Source organism: Rhinopithecus roxellana, chromosome 9, assembly GCF_007565055.1.
Source record: "Rhinopithecus roxellana isolate Shanxi Qingling chromosome 9, ASM756505v1, whole genome shotgun sequence".
Taxonomy (NCBI): domain Eukaryota; kingdom Metazoa; phylum Chordata; class Mammalia; order Primates; family Cercopithecidae; genus Rhinopithecus; species Rhinopithecus roxellana.
Window position 1 is genome coordinate 112,460,107 of NC_044557.1, and position 17,144 is coordinate 112,477,250.

The 17,144-nt window shown below is 43.4% G+C and overlaps 2 protein-coding genes across 6 annotated transcripts in view; one reads left to right on the forward strand and one right to left on the reverse strand.

The window, feature by feature from the left end:
• KCTD9 (potassium channel tetramerization domain containing 9) overlaps positions 1 to 4,678 on the reverse strand; it is a 30,185-nt gene extending 25,507 nt beyond the window's left edge. For 2 of the 3 annotated variants that reach the window (XR_004059269.1, XM_010378149.2), the window contains exon 1: positions 4,415 to 4,678. Coding sequence is in view for 1 of the 3 variants with exons in the window: in XM_010378149.2 (XP_010376451.1) it covers positions 4,415 to 4,462 (48 nt within the window). In the remaining 2 variants the exon portion in view is untranslated. Of the gene's footprint in view, positions 1 to 3,509; positions 3,661 to 4,414 lie in introns of those variants that run through there. The other variant, XM_030937790.1, reaches the window with a different exon arrangement.
• A 467-nt stretch (positions 4,679 to 5,145) lies between these two features.
• The window catches only part of CDCA2 (cell division cycle associated 2), a 50,777-nt gene continuing 38,778 nt past the window's right edge, over positions 5,146 to 17,144 (forward strand). Inside the window, exons 1-7 of one of the 3 annotated variants that reach the window (XM_010378147.2) lie at positions 5,146 to 5,676; positions 6,438 to 6,498; positions 6,585 to 6,755; positions 8,254 to 8,408; positions 12,698 to 12,848; positions 14,670 to 14,866; positions 16,583 to 16,667. In XM_010378147.2, the coding sequence (XP_010376449.2) occupies positions 6,438 to 6,498; positions 6,585 to 6,755; positions 8,254 to 8,408; positions 12,698 to 12,848; positions 14,670 to 14,866; positions 16,583 to 16,667 (820 nt within the window). In that variant the 5' untranslated portion in view covers positions 5,146 to 5,676. The remainder of the gene's footprint in view (positions 5,677 to 6,437; positions 6,499 to 6,584; positions 6,756 to 8,253; positions 8,409 to 12,697; positions 12,849 to 14,669; positions 14,867 to 16,582; positions 16,668 to 17,144) is intronic. The other 2 variants (XM_030938214.1, XM_030938215.1) reach the window with 2 other exon arrangements.

Genomic DNA, 17,144 nt, shown 5'->3' on the forward strand with positions numbered 1-17,144 from the left:
GGCCTAGGACTTGCACAGCTCATTAATGAATATTCTGAAGTAAAAAAAGCACTCTGTGTTCAAGACATACAGAAATTCTGCACTGACATTAAGTTGCTCAGGAGCCACACGCTGCATTCAGATGCGCAAGTCCCCATTTCAATTTCCTTAATGCCAACTCTTACAGGGAATATTAAAAAGAATAATGAAAATGTTGAGGCACATGGAAAAAGGATGACAGGTACAACATAACTGACTCTTTTGGAGCAGTTTAAAAAACAACAAAAAGGCTGGGCGCGGTGGCTCAAGCCTGTAATCCCAGCACTTTGGGAGGCCGAGACGGGCGGATCACAAGGTCAGGAGTTCGAGACCATCCTGGCGAACACGGGGAAACCCCGTCTCTACTAAAAAATACAAAAAACTAACCAGGCGAGGTGGCGAGGGCCTGTAATCCCAGCTACTCAGGAGGCTGAGGCAGGAGAATGGCGTAAACCCGGGAGGCGGAGCTGGCAGTGAGCTGAGATCCGGGCACTGCACTCCAGCCTGGGCGACAGAGCGAGATTCCGTCTCAAAACAACAACAACAACAACAACAACAACAACAACAAAACCCTCAAAATTTAAATTAAAGATTCCAGTGATTAGAACTAAGGCCTTCAAATGTTTCTGACCACACACCCCAATGGTAACACACTTTTGGGCATGTGCTCAAACATCTGTATATTTATGTAGTTACAAACCATATTCCACTATTAGAAAGTACATGTTTTCCCAAATGATGAGGAATTTCAGTGATTTAGACTATGAATCAGCCAGTAAGAATCTCCTAAATATTTATCATTAAATTTAGTGAAATTCTGCCAAACACAGGATTGACTTTAAACATCAAAATAAGCCGGGTGTGGTGGCTCATGCCTGTAATCCTAGCACTTTGGGAGGCCAAGGCAGGTGGATCACCTAAGGTCAAGAGTTCAGGACCAGCCTAGCCAACATGGTGAAACCCTGTCTCTACCAAAAATATAAAAATTAGTCCCAAGTTATGCAAGAGGCGGAGGAGGCAGGAGAATCGCTTGAACCTGGAGGGTAGAGGTTGCAGTGAGCTGAGATCACGCCACTGCACTCCAGCTGGAGCAGAAGAGCAAACCGCTGTATCAAATAAATAAATATAAATATAAAAGTAAAAAACAAAAACCAAAAAATAAAATCAGAAAAGAAAAAAGTCTGAAGCCATTTGTCTTCATGTCCTATAAAAGTATTTCTAAATATCTTGCTAACTAGGATGACTCATCCTATCAATGGCTAATATTTCAAAGAATAACATACACTTAGGGAGAGGCAGATTATTAATAGCAATTAATAAATAGGACTTCAACTAGTCTTCTTTAAAACTCAGCACTGTTTCAACTTCTCAGGCCCAAAGAGACCCACTCTTTTTTTTTTTTTTTTTTTTGAGACAGAGTCTCGCTCTGTCGCCCAGGCTGGAGTGCAGTGGCGCGATCTCGGCTCACTGCAAACTCCGTCTCCCGGGTTTATGCCATTCTCCTGCCTCAGCCTCCCAAGTAGCTGGGACTACAGGCGCCCGCCACCTTGCCCGGCTAGTTTTTTGTATTTTTTTAGTAGAGACGGGGTTTCACCGTGTTCGCCAGGATGGCCTCGATCTCCTGACCTCGTGATCCGCCCGTCTCGGCCTCCCAAAGTGCTGGGATTACAGGCTTGAGCCACCGCGCCCGGCCAGACCCACTCTTTTTTTAGTCCCATGGTTTATACATACTAGGAGAAGTGGCAGCTCCTGCCATTTCCTCATTGTTTACTTGTGCTTGCATAATTCATATCGACTTCAAGCTGCAGTTTCTTTGAAGTAATCCTTTAAGATCACTTGGCATTTTGGTGAGGGTTAATTTAGTTAAAACTAGATATAAATCTTAACGTGGCAGTTGTAAGCTTCCATAGCACAATGTCAATGACAACCAATCGGTGAAGAAGCCACTATTAATTAACCTTTTCACATGTGAAGGCCCTCCCTTCTTACAGGAGACCTGAGACCAGCTGACATGTTCAGTGACTGGAGGCACCTGTGTCGTTCCAGATCCGAAAAATCACGTTTCCACCTTATTTTATATTTTTAAGTGTAAGATACAAACAAAAGGTATATTTCTTCCTGACCTCCAATAAATCATCGTGGACACCATCCGTGGTGTGCCATCTCACTCTGGAAACCACTGTTCAGAGAATGCATAGCCCTCTCTCCAACATCAAATACATTCACCACTAGTTGCATTTATTCAATACACAGAAAATTCGTGGTGAGCATGTAACACAGCACCTTGGAAGAATTCTCTGCCTCTCCACACCTTTCCCCAGGCTTTATAGTCCCACAGTCTGGTAACCACTAAACAAGCTATAAGAGGGAAACTTATTTGAAAAAAAAAAAGATTATTCTTATAACCAGGAAACAAAAGCAGAAGCGAGGTAAAGGAGATAAGTGGTACAGATATTCCAACTGGTGGATGGGAAATCAAATTCTGTTCTATTTGAGTAGCACTTTTCCCTAGCTTATTCTTAATGAACATTCATGTCATGATCATGCCAATCCAATTAGTCACTTTATATATAAAAATGCAAGCTGTTATGTATTATGTAGCTCTTTTGTCAAATAAGAGTAATTATAAAATTTTTTAATCAACTGAAAGGAGAGAAAGCACTGCCAACGTTATCTTAGAATATGTTCATCAGCTGAGCAGTGAAGATCACGGCTTTGTTTCTTTTTATCTAGTACTCTCCAGTTTGGATTTTTATGATCGTTGTAACATAAACATACTCATATTTAATTATTTGAGATGCATTTTCCCCAATCTTCTGAGATTCTCTAGCAGAATATTTTTAAAGTAAATAAAATTTAAATCCAAGAATCTAATCTAGTCAAACCTAGATAGTTAAAAAAAAATCCGTGTGAACAATATGGAAAGACCAACTCAGTTAATTTTTGACAACCAAATTGAGTGGATTCGGGAGAGATTCAGAGCAAAAATATTTATGACTAGGTCTAAATATTTGTCTTCCATGAGTAACATAGCAGAGATACTGCATTAAAAAGGTCAATCGGAAGTTTATTTTTGAGAAATATTACCAATTTTGGATATACTAAATCTTTCTTAGAGTAACAACATAACGTTTTAGATAATACCAGCTAACTACAGAACAGGTTTAGAAAAAGTTAATAGTGATGAGAAATGTAAACTTCGTGAGCATATTTTCGGGGTAGCATTCATGATACCTCAAGAACTCTAATTTATACCAATTCTGTTTTAAAATGAGTATTAAATCTCTAAGATCAGAAGAACACAAAATTATAGCCAACAAACCACACTCTCGTTCGAATTTTCAGGGCATGTTCACTCTACACTGAATAATCGGAAAGCCATTTTTAATGCCACTGGACAATTTCACTATTTAAAAATTTACAGTGTTTCCCGAATGTGCAGGCATCAGAGTATTTTGGCAACTAACACAGTGAAACCCATTTACCTTTACCTTAGACTCGTAAAGGCTGAGTTACTTCTGGGTGTCATTTAGCAACGCAGTAAATGTCTGCCTTGAACAGTCAAAATTTCCCAAAGTAGCAGAACAACTTTCATGGGTGGGGCAAAAGGCTGGGAAGGAAGAGAATTCGTTTTGGCTTGCTCCAGCGCTGGAAGAACACTTAGCACCACACCCTCCGCAAAGGCCTACCTAACACAGCAAAGGCGACTGTCAAATCGATCCCTTTTGGGTCTGCTGTCCCCGTCCTCTAGGGAATCAAAATAAGGCAAAATAATAAAACGAGTACAGAGAAGTTTGGCGGCGTCGGGGGGTGGGGGCTTGAGGCATCTCACAGAGAAGGGCAAAAATCAACAAGAAAATGCCCCCATTTTAAAAATCCTGTCTTCGACCTCGGATGGGAGAAGATTTTGTTTATCCACGCGCAGTTTACTTCTGTCTCCCTGACCCATCTCCACAGGCTCTGGTGCCCGCCGCCACTTTCCGAGCAGACCATTACTCAGCACGGGAGCCGGCGCGCCTCCTCCGGCAGGCGGGAGCGGGGTCTCGGGGACAGGCGGGAAGAGGCGCGACCGCCCGGGCGCCCAGGTGACCGCGGCCCTCTCCGCTCCCCAGTCCCCGCGCCCCCCGCACCGCGCATCCGGGAGTCCCGGAGCCCCCGGCCCGACCCGCGCCGGCCCCCAGGCAGCTGAGGCGCCGAAAGGCAGGCTCGGGCACAGGGGTCCTGAGGGTAGGGAGGAGGCCGCGGGGACCCTGTGCTGTCCCCGGGCGCCCCCAGCCCGCGCACGCCCACCTCCCAGCCCCTCTGCCCAACTTCACCGCTGCCCCGCCAGCCGGGTCCGCGCCGTCCGCCCTCGCCCCGACCCACGGGCCGCCGCGCCCACTCACGCCCCCGTTACCTTTCCATTCTTAGGGCTGCCGTTCAGGAACAGGGTCACCCGCCTCATCGCGCTGCCCCCGCTGGGTCCTGAGTGAGCCGCCACCCTCCCACCTGGTCCTCCTCCCACCTTTTTCTCCTCCCGCCCTTCCCCTCCCTCCACCCACTCGGATTCGCCTCCCTTCGCCACCTTCCTGCCCTTGGGGACACACCACACACACGCACTCTGTCCCACACCCAGGGCTCGGCCGGTCCTCCTTCCCACCCCGCCCCTAGGCTCCTCAGCCTGCCTGGGGCCCTTCCCCCACCACTCCGAGACTGACACTCAGCCTACCAACCAACCCGCGTCACCGGCCAGGGTCCAGCCAATCAGCACCCAGTGTCGGGCGGGCCCTGGCTAACCTAGCCGGGATGGAGGGAGGGAAGAGACGCTGAAGGCTAGTAGACGGGAAGGGGCATCAGCCAATCAGAGAGGCTCCTGGAGCCGGACGGCGACTTACAGCGTTACTGAGCAGGCGCACACTCAAGTCTAGGCAGCGCTCATCTGCATACGAGGGCGGGGTCTACGGAAAGGAGGTGGAGCGCTGAAAGGGACCCAAGCACCAGTCAGCCCCTCCTCCCGCGTTAGCCCCGCCCACAAGCCGGCCCAGCGAGGAAACGGCTGCGGTAGGGACGGACTGATTGGGTAAGAGCCAGCTCTTCGCTCTGTTAGGATTGGTTGAATGAGTCTTTTCGAAGTTTGCAGCATCCAATAGAAAGGTGGGAGGCGGAGTTAAAGCTCTAACAGACGCGTTACTCCGCGAGACGCTCCCGGAAAGTAGTCCCCGCGGTCACAGGTCAGTGGCAGGTGTCTGTGGTCGGCGGGTTGACTGCAGCTCGCGGTGGCCCCATTCCGAGCCCAGGAAGTCACTCCTGTGCCAAGGAAAGAGGCCTGGGAGCGCTCGGAGTGTGCGCGCATCGGAGAAAGGGGCGGTAGCGGAGTGATTCGTAGAGTAAGTTCGGCATCGAGGGGCGGGGCCGGGAATTTGAATCGGGCGGCGGGCGGAGGAGGCGGCCGGGCAGAGCGAAAGACAGCGACTGCGCGGGCTGTGAGTGCGAGTCGGCCTCAGGGACCCTGGACTCCTTGTTCGGAGAGCGGTTCCCGGCTACGAGTGCTTTGCCAGCAGAGCCCTTCCGGACAGAGGAGCCGGGGTCTGGAAGCAGCGACCAACGCGACGCTCGCCTGCCTCGGGGCTCTGGGAATAAGCCTATCTGCCTGGCCGGCCTTCAGGTGCGGCGTGAGAGGTAGGATTGCAGCCGCGCTGCCATGGGGCTGCTTCTCCGGGGCGTTTTTATGGAGTATGTTCGGCTTACCTTGCAGCACAGAGTTAGTACTCCTCTCAGGAGCTGCTCTGGGTGACCAGGGGTGCATCCGGACCTGCTGAGACAATTTCTGGAAATAGAGCTGCGTCTTGAGAGGAAGTACCCTTATGATTCAGGTCTTCGCTTCGGTTGAAAAGCCATGGCTTATCCTTTGGGGTCTGCTTTGGTGCCTGAACAGCAGTTTCCTCCATTTCTTTCTGTTTAATTTGGCTTTAAAAGTAGGCGTTTTGAGTAGAAGAATGGTTAGCACAGGCTGGGAAGGGTATTGGGGCTGAGTGGGAGGGAAGTGGAGATGGTTAACAGGTACAAAAACATAGAATGAATAAGATCTAGTATTTGCTAACACAACAGGGTGACGGTCCATAATTTAATTGTGCATTTAAAAATAAAGTGTAATTGGATTGTTTTTAACAAAAAGGATAAATATTTGAGATGATGGCTACCTCATTTACTTTGATTTGATTATTACGACTTGCATGCCTGTATCAAAATATTTCACGTACCCCATAAATATATACATCTACTGTATACCCACAGAAATTAAAATAAAAAATGGAACCTGTGACGTGTGTTTCTATGCCAGTATGGACTGTATTACAGTTCAGTCTTGAATGAGGTTCGTGATCGAATCACATTCATCTTGCTGGTGGGGTTATTTTTCATTGTTTCTCTTCACCTCTTAGATGGATGCTAATTCAAAAGACAAGCCGCCTGAAACCAAGGAGTCTGCAATGAATAATGCTGGTATGTGATGATCTGCTTCCTCCTTGTGAAGTTGAAGGTTTAGACAGAGAGTTGTCCTCACCCCTACAATATGTCGTGCGTTTCAGGAAATGCGTCTTTCAGTTTGGGAACTGGGAAGATTATGACTCCTCAGAAGCATGCCGAATTACCTCCTAATCCTTGCACACCAGATACTTTGAAATCACCTTTGAACTTTTCCACAGTAACCGTAGAGCAATTGGGAATTACACCTGAAAGCTTTGTTAGGCACTCTACAGGTAAGAAAAGTTGTCATTCTAGTGTAATGCTTTTCAAGTTTAAACAAAACTTTAATATAATTCAGCTTTATTTATTTATATGTACTGTCATATTATTTTAGGTACCTAAATTGCCTACTCTGTAAACTCGCTTCTTCAGGGAGACTTCTGTGCACATGCATGGCTCATTTAGCATAGCAGGGATCACAGAATTGCAAGGCATCCGGCATGATAATGTTCTGAAGTCAGAGTCATGCTTAATGCCAATACTAGAAAAAAATGTGTGTGAGTCACTTTTTGACCTGTCACATGCGATGCAGGAGGGTGTTTGATATGAATACTAATAATACATTTTGTTTTCATTTATGGCAAAAATAAGAGAAAGTTTAAGAGCAATTAAGAAAATAATATACTAAAAGATCAGGATGTACCTCCTTTAAAAATCACAAACAGGGCTGGGCACAGTGGCTCATGCTTGTAATCCCAGCACTTTGGGAGGCCGAGGCAGGCAGATAACCGGAGGTCAAGAGTTCGAGACCAGCCTGACCAACATAGAGAAATCTTGTCTCTACTAAAAATACAAAATTAGTCGGGCGTGGTGGCGCATGCCTATATTCCCAGCTACTCAGGAGTTTGAGGCAGGAGAATAGCTTGAACCTGGGAGGCGGAGGTTACTGTGCGCTGAGATCGCACCATTGCACTCCAACCTGGGCAACAAGAGTGAAACTCTGTCTCAAAAAAAAAAAAAAAAAATCACAAACAGAAGATTGATTCCAGCTAATGTCCTTCAAGCAGTAGAAATGAAGTTTACCAGTGAAGTCTGACTTAGATGGAAAAGAAGGAAATACTATATGAGAATGGAATTGGATCAGAGAATAGGTTTTAGAGTTGGAGGATAATGGAAGTCTTGAATATCACAGGGCACTAGACCAGGTAATACATAAGACAAGGTATAAGTGGCACGCCACCCTAACTTGCATTCTCAAGAACATGACTCTTAGACCTTTAAAAAGCTGGATTCATTTTGTGTGCTTAGGCATATGTCCAAAATTCAGGATAGTGCCAGTGGTAGGTATCAGAAAGAAACCAATCATCTTGAAGAATTAAGAACCTGAGACTGCATGTACCTAGGTGGAGATCTTACCTTTCAGTTGTTGGGGATAAAACTGACTTATTTAGAAAAAGAAAAATCCTGAGTCAAAAGCAAAAGCCATCTGTGTGTAGGAAATATGAAACGAAAATGAAAACTTAAAACGTGTTCATGTTATTTATTCTACAACTTTTAATAACTGTTCTATGTACCAGGCACTGTTTTAGAAGCATGGACTAAGTCAGCAGACAAAACAGATTCCTCTTCCACTGACTCTGTATAAACGACTCTGCCAGTAACTCTCTACTGAGCTTTCTGTAGCACATGTTTATCATGTTTTCTCTCTCAGGCTGGTACATCACGCGTATTGGACGTGGTTACTGATGATTGCCTTGTTTTGTTCCAATTTGTAAGAGAGTTTCATTACAGGAAAGTCATCATCCTACCTTAAAAAGTCCAGACGACGTTCTGCAGTCGGTGCTCGGGGCTCTCCTGAAACAAACCATCTGATTCGTTTCATCGCTCGGCAGCAAAATATAAAGAATGCTAGGAAATCTCCTTTGGCACAAGATTCTCCTTTCCAGGTATGATTTGCTTCTGAATTCTGTTGTGAATTCTGTTAGGAAGCTTTTGTGCTGTCTTTACACCTTCTAGTGCATCTGCTCTGTTTCAAATCTGGAGAGAGATTTTCTCTGTGTTTTAGAGAACATGCAGTTAGCGGCTGGGCGCGGTGGCTCACATCTATAATCCCAGTACTCTGGGAGGCAGAGGCAGGCAGATAACTTGAGGTCAGGAGTTCGAGACCAGCCTGTCCAACATGGTGAAACCCCATCTCTACTAAAAATACGAAAATTAGCTGGGTGTGGTGGCAGGTGCCTGTAATTCCAGCTACTCGGGAGGTTGAAGCACGAGAATTGCTTGAACCTGGGAGGCAGAGGTTGCATTGAGCCAAGATTATGCCACTGTGTTCCAGTCTGGGCGACAGAGTGAGACTGTCTCAGAAAAAAAAAAAAACAATGCAGTTAGCATAAATGATGATGTTGACCATAGGTGATTTTTCTTTGTTTTGTTTTAGAGACGATCTCAGTTGCCCAGGCTAGAGTACAGTGGTACAATCATAGCTCACTGTAGCAATGAGCTCCTGGGCTCAAGGAATCCTCCCACCTTAGCTTTCCAACTAGCTGGAACTATAGGCATGTGCCACAGCAATGGGCTAATTAAAAAAAAATTTTTTTGTGGAGATGGGGCCTCACTGTGTTGCCGAGGCTTGTTTTGAACTCCTGACCTTAAGCACTCGCTATCAAAGTGCTGGGGTTACATGTGTGTGCCACAGTGCCCAACCCAAACGAGGGTATTTTAAGAGTTGTGAGACCCTGGATAGAATAGCTTTCTAGAGGAGCTTTCTATTTTATTTCACAGTTTTTTTTTCTAATTAATATCTACTTTTCTATGAGGTGAGGCACTACTACCTTTTTAAAAGCTTATCTTAAGTTTCTAATTTTTTCATGACTACTGTGTGTTGATGTATAGGGGCAAGGGTCTCCTGGGACAAAATGTATTTGGGACAACCTTGTGGAGAGGAGCAGCTTATTTATCTGCTGATGGGGGTGTATTTAACTATTTTTTCAAATTTTTATTTAAATAATACATGCTCCTAAAAAGTCAGATACACTCTTGTGCTACATAGTGACATTTTGCTTGATGAAGGACTAAATATACAATGGTGGTCTCATAAGATAATAATGGAGCTGAAAAATTTCTAAGGCCTGGTGATGTGGCTCACGTAACATTGTGAAACAATGCATTGCTCACGTGTTTGTGGTGATGCTGGTGCAAAGAGTTCTACACTGCTGCCAGTTATCTACAAAAGGTTATCTACAATATATAATACTTGATAGTGATAATGAATGACTGTTCCTGGTTTATGTATTTACCATAGACTTTGTACATTAATTTAAAGTGTATTCCTTCTCTGATTTAAAAAAAAAAAGGACCTTAATGTAGTACGTGTGTCGTGCTGGCAGCAGCCTCACACGTTCTCCATAATCCATTGGCTATCCCACAGAGCAGTCAAGGAGAGGTACTAATTTAAAGTAGAAACCGAATCATTCACCCGGCTGCTCAAAATCTTCCCATGGCCTCCTGTGATCCCTTGAATTAAACCCACACCCCTTCCTGATGCCTTTGTGTGTCCACTTTGGTGTCTCCCCGTCTCCTTCCACTCAAAGGGCACGCTGGCCTTTCTGCCCCATTCTGTTTCCACTCGGGGCCTTGGCCCTCGTTCTTGGAGAGTACCGCCCTCCTATGACAACTTCCCTTAGACCACTTTCTCATTGTTTTGGCTTCAACTCAGATTTTACTAAAGATAGAGGTCTGTCCTGATTCTAGCTAAACCAGCACTTTTAGGGACTCAGCCACATTACTGATTTTTCTTCTTAATAGCACCTCTTGTACCTGTAACTACATTTATATGTTTTCAGAATTTCACTCTAGACAGTAACCTCCCTGGCCGGATATGGTGGCTCACACTGTAATCCCAGCACTTTGAGAAGCAAAGGAGGGAGGATCATTTGAAGCCAGGAGTTTGAGACCAGCCTGGGCAATATGACAAAACTCCGTCTCTACAAAAAAAATGTTTTAATTAGCTGGGTGTGGTGGCACATGCCTGTGGTCCAAGCTATTTGAGAGGCTGAAGTTGGAGGATCGTTTGAGCCCAAGACACCGAGGCTGCATTGAGCTGTGATTGTGCCACTGCACTCCAGCCTGGCTAATAGAGCAAGACCCTGTCTCAAAAAAAAAATAAAGTAATTTTCCCTAGATTCCAAGCCCCTCGAACAGTTTGTGGTGCATGGAAGGAAGGTTGTTGACTGACCGACACAATTCCTAAGACAAAAATCTCAAAAAAGCAGTGCATTTTAAATGTTTCATTTGCTTTGTATGTAAACATTGTTCTCCTTCTCCAGTAGAAAATAGAGAAAAAGGCCGGGCGTGGTGGCTCAAGCCTGTAATCCCAGCACTTTGGGAGGCCGAGACGGGTGGATCACGAGGTCAGGAGATCGAGACTATCCTGGCTAACACGGTGAAACCCCGTCTCTACTAAAAAATACAAAAAACTAGCCGGGCGTGGTGGTGGGCGCCTGTAGTCCCAGCTACTCGGGAGGCTGAGGCAGGAGAATGGCGTGAACCCGGGAGGCGGAGCTTGCAGTGAGCTAAAGTGAGCTGAGATCCGGCCACTGCACTCCAGCCCGGGCGGCAGAGCAAGACTCTATCTCAAAAAAAAAAAAAAAAAAAGAAAACAGAGAAAAAACTATTTTGACTAGAGAAACTTACCATTTTTTTAAAAGTAGCATTTCAGAGGTGCTGCGTGTTGCTAGGATATTAAACCTGCCCCTACCATGTTCAAATATGAGTACAGAAAAAGCACATTCAAAGTAAATTGTATGAATTTGAGATCATCTTTTCCCTATTGTTCTATTAGATGAGTTGAGCACAAGCCTTTTATGAATATTATTGCTGTTTATGTCATGAACATTTATGTCATCAAGCATATTTCAATGTAAAATGTTTTCTTATTATATAATAGAGAATTTGCTTTATATTTAACCGGGAAGAGAATCAAATGTGTGAACAAATCACCATCAAACCTGGCTTCACGATATGAACTGCTTTTCCTCCCTATGATATATATTTTTTTTCTGAGACCAAGTTTTATTCTGTTGCCCAGCCTGAAGTATAGTGGCGTGATCTCGACTCATTGCAACCTCTACCTCCCAGGTTCAAGTGATTCTTCCACCTCAGCCTCCCACATAGCTGGGATTATAGGCACGCGCCACCATGCCTGGTTAATTTTTGTATTTTTAATAGAGACGGGGTTTCACCATGTTAGCCAGACTGGTCTCGAACTCCTGACCTCAAGTGATCCTCCCACCTTGGCCTCCCAAAATGCTGGGATTGCATGCATGAGCCACCGTGCCCGGCCTACTGTGTATGATATCTTAAAGGGAGGTAATTTTTACTTCACTTTTTGCCCATTAGTATAATATTTAAACATTGCCACAAACTTTGTGTCAATGGAAATGTTAGTAGTCCAAGTAATAAAAAAAAAATTTAGAGAGAGAACTTCATTTGTAATTTATTTTTTATGTAAATGGAACTCTCAATTTTTATATTACTTGCCTTTATCTGGCACTTCTATCCCTACTAGTATAAATTTCATTTTATCCGTCTTTGGCTGGAACCCTATTAACGGGATTTCCATAGAGCTTCTGTGCTTATACCGTCTAACTTTGTATTTTAAGAGAATGGCAGGCTTTCAACCCTAAGAAGTAAATATCCTCCAGGTCCCATACAGTCAGGACAATTAACTGGGAAGAGCCAAAAAAGAGAGCAATGCAAATGTGGTATCTGAGTATGTATGGAACTTCTGTATCTCATTCTGGCCCCTGGGCTGGAGGGCATGTGTAGAGCGGTGCTGAGTAGAAACAGCTTGGACTGAAGTAGGTATGCTGAGACTTACCTGTGACACAGGCACCATTGCAGATGGCTTCCTATGGATACATCTAGCACAACATTTGGTAAAAATTGCAAACAGGTTGCTCCTGTCCCTTTTTGTTGTACCATCCCAGAGCGCAATGTTTTCTTGGCACCCTCCATCTACTCTTAGGCTGGCCTCTCAACATTTTTGTGCCAAACTTCTTTATTCAAACTGAAAATGTGTGATTCCAGGGTGAAGAAGCTCTACCACACTAACTCCTTACCTCTGATCTTCAAAAAGCATATGTGTACTGTATTTAATTTGGGATTCAAAGGCTGTAGGCCTAGAATATAGAAAGTATGAATTGATTATAATCTTATATATTTTGTACTTTTGCAGGGCAGCCCTGCACTGTATCGAAATGTTAACTCTTTAAGAGAACGAATATCGGCCTTCCAGTCAGCTTTTCACTCCATAAAGGAAAACGAGAAAATGACCGACTGTCCAGAATTCTCAGAGGCAGGAAGAGAGTCCGAGATGACAGACTTGAGTGAGTAGAGATAATTCGTTCAGTTTTGACTTCAGTATTTATAAAGACAAGCCTCTGAGATATGAAATGATTTAGTGTGAAACCAATCTTTTCAGAACACAGTTATGTTTATGAAATGAGACTAACATTAAAAATTTGGGGCATTTCACACAAAAATATGGATTTCTGGTTTCTCTTGGAAAAAAAAAACCTGGCATCAGGCATTCCTAATCCTACATTTCCACATGGTTGCAATTAAATTTTAAGTTTTAAAATGTCAGAGATAATTAGCTCATTTCACCTTTACCATAGAGCTTTTGGCAATTTTGAGTTTATAAATCTTGATTTTTACAGGATTATTATTAAGCTTGGCAAGCATTTAATACATGAAATAAATTCATATAAATTTTATATGAGTACCAAACACCCAACCTTGATGTTAAAAACAAATATATCCAGCCAGGCGCAGTGGCTCATGCCTGTAATTCCAGCATTTTGGGAGGCTGAGGAGGGAGGATCACTTGGGATCAGGAATTCGAGACCAGCCTGACCAACATGGTGAAACCCTGTCTCTACTAAAAATACAAAAAATTAGCCAGGCATGGTGGCACATGCCTGTAATCCCAGCTACTGGGGAGGCTGAGGCAGGAGAATCGCTTGAACCCGGGAGGTGGAGGTTGCGGTGATCCCAGATCGTGCCATTGCACTCTAGCCTGGGCAAAGAAGTGAGACTCACTTTCAAAAAAAAAAAAAAAAACACCACACACACAAGTATATCCAATCTGATAACCTGCTATGTTCTGTAACTCTTAGATTGTAGTTTATTTGGTTGTTTTTGAGTCTTTTTTTTTTTTCCCCTAATCACAAAGCATTTCAGACACCAGAATGTGGCAAAATCTTGGTCTTACTGTAATCATTATAACCATTCTCTGGTACTTTACACGCTAAGGTTCCAAATGAGTTTGTTTTGAATTCTTGAACCATCTTTAAGTGCGATTTCGACACCACCCATGAGGATTGCTCTGTTAGCCCAAGACAAGGCCCCCTCATCTGTCTCTAGAGTGTGTGACCTGTTCAGATGTACCGATTTATATTTGTAGTTTGTGACTCACTTATTGTTTCAGTTTTTTCCTGGGTCTTAAAATTTATTTACATCATTATAATTCTGCAGACAATTCCTTTTTTTTAAGCTAGAAAAAACTGAGGCACATTGTGGTTATCTGTTTCATAAAGTCATACAGAGTATTAGAAAATAACCACATCTTTTAAAATAACAGGTGTCATCATACATTTAAAAAGCGTAAGATACTATGTTAGACATGCGAAAGTATTTTAGTATATCTTTTCAATAGGCATGTTTTCATTCCTTTCAGTTAGATTTATTGTTTTGGAATAAAAAAGTGTGCTAGATTTTTCTTTTCATTGATAATTTAGACTCAAGAACTAGATTTTACTAAAATTATTACAATGCACAATAGCCGGGTTGGTGGCTCATGCCTGTAATCCCAGCACTTTGGGAGGCTGAGGTGGGTGGATCACCTGAGGTCAGGAGTTCAGACCAGCCTGACCAACGTGGTGAAACCCCATCTGTACTAAATATACAAAGATTAGCCGGGCATGGTGGCATGAGCCTGTAATCCCAGCTACGCAGGAGACAGAGGGAGGAGAATCACTTGAACCCAGGAGGTGGAGGTTGCAGTGAGCTGAGATCGCACCATTGTACTCCGGCCTGGGTGACGAGTGAAACTCTGTCTCAAAAAAAAAGAAAAGAAATAAATATATATTTTATATATATGAAAACATTTATGCCTGTGTTGTTTTGTTTTTGTTTTGTGTTTATAGCCAGAAAGGAAGGTCTCAACCTGTGCCAGCAGTCTGGGTTCCCTGCAGTGTTGTCCTCCAAACGTCGGAGAATATCCTATCAGAGAGACTCTGATGAAAATCTAACAGATGCTAAAGGAAAAGTAATTGGTCTCCAGATACTCAATATTGATACAGACAGAGCATGTGCAGTTGAAACTTCTGCAGATCTTTCTGAGGTAATTCACTTACTTTATGCATAGGCAAATGAAGTTTTGGTTTTCTGCATAGGCAGTTTTAAGGCTGTCAGTGCCATTCTTCAATTTTAGTACCTTGTTCTGCCCTGTGGTAGCTGGGTGTGTGTGTGTGTGTGTGTGTGTGTGTGTGTGTGTGTGTGTGTGTTTCCTACCTGTTAATTTTATGGTTGTTGGCATTTATCGCTTATTAGAGACGGTTTGGATAGCAATCTCACTTTTGACTACTAACCTTACAAAGAGAATAAGCCCTGGGATCTTCTGTGTGTGAGGTATTCTAGAGGGTGATACTCTAAGAAGGGAGGAAGTTACAGTCCTGCCCTCAGGCAGTATTTTTTCTACTGGGGAGCAGGGTATAAGCAGATGCCTTCTATGTGGGGTGTACTCCACAGGCCTGGAAGTCTTGCACTTATGCCTGCCCCTGACTGCTTTCCTTCTGATGGAAATGAGGGTGCCATTCAGCAAATTCGCCTTTGCTCTGCTCACTTCTTTCTTTTTTGTTTTGTTTTGTTTTTTTTTTTTTGAGACGGAGTCTCGCTCTGTCACCCAGGCTGGAGTGCAGTGGCCAGATCTCAGCTCACTGCAAGCTCCGCTTCCCGGGCTCACGCCATTCTCCTGCCTCAGCCTCCCGAGTAGCTGGGACTACAGGCGCCTGCCACCTCGCCCGGTTAGTTTTTTGTAGTTTTTAGTAGAGACAGGGTTTCACCGTGTTAGCCAGGATGGTGTTGATCTCCTGACCTCGTGATCCGCCCGTCTCGGCCTCCCAAAGTGCTGGGATTACAGGCTTGAGCCACCGCACCCGGCCTTGCTCACTTCTTTCAAGTAGCTGTAGGGATTTTTGTGGCTTACAACTACCTAAACCCTGTCAACATGATCAAAAGGTGATATTAGAAGAAAAGTAATACTACTGAAGATCAGCTGACCTGTGTGCGCACTTGTGAACAGGGAGCTGGTCTTTCCTGACAGGCTTTTCTTGCTTCATGCTCCTAGTTCTGGTTTGACACACTAGCTCCTCATGTCCTTTGTGAGAGGAGACACCTAACACCATTACAGTTGGAACTCTTTCTGCACCTTCTCTGTCATTTAGATCCAGTGCTCGTCCTATTCGTTTTATATGGACTGGCAGAACAAAGATTTGATAGTTATTAGAGATTCTTCAGGCTCCAGTGGATTTCAGTCACCTATAATGTTGGCTCCCTCCACCCTGTTCAGGTTGATGTGAAATCCCCACCGGACAGAAGCAAGAGTAATTGTTTGTTATCAGAACTTTGATTAATTGTTTGAACATACATCATGATTCAGATATTATTTCTGAATTAATGTGGCTGTGTTTTCTATCCTAGCCTTTAATGTTTTTCATATCCCAGTTACTGATTTCATTTGGTATTTGATAATTATATAAACTTTATTTTGAGAATTTTCTCTAAAGAATTGCAGATAATACAACTCTCTAGGCTATAACAACAAAAATATGTCCTTTAAACTTTTCCTGGGGAATTAAAAGTTGATTTGTCGGATGTTCAGGATGCAGTTAGTATGGATACTTCATTGTTAGATCCTGTACACTTTGTGTTTATGAGATAATGAAGGTGACTGAACTCCAGATTTCCAGGTAATCTATAATGTTTACTCAAATCTTTATAAAGACATTAGTAGTACTGTAAGTAATAAAATGTAATACTCTTTCCATTTTTCCCCAAGAAATCGTCTAAACGTGGTTCAATACAGTCTGGAGTTTTAGTTGAAGAATCTCTTCCCCTTTCAGAGCTCACAGAGACTTCAAATGGTAAGTAATCTTTTCTTAGTACATGGCCAGTTTCCCAATTCATAGACATTTATGATTTGTGTACCTGTTTGCTAAAATTTGGGGAAAATGATATTGCTTCCTACTTTTTAGGAGCTCATGGCCTAGTAGAGATGCTTCTGAATTCTTTTCATATGAGAGATACTCTCTTTTTTAAGCTACCTTCAATAAGAATTAGTGAAGTATTTCCAAACTCATGGAATTTAGTATAAAGAGGTAGCACCTATGAACATATTAACAAGTATTCTTTGTTAGAGAAACACTACTTGTAATAATTTTATTTGTTTTTAAGTATGTAAAAAGAGTTTTACCAGAATGTAAAAATCATTCTTTCTCAAAATCAGTATGCTTGTACTGAGTGAACATTACTAGCAAGGGTTTAGCTTGACTTTTTTTTCTACTTGGATCTTTAAAGTAAAACTCTTATGGGCATATAATTGGATCTTGTGTTTTTTTAAT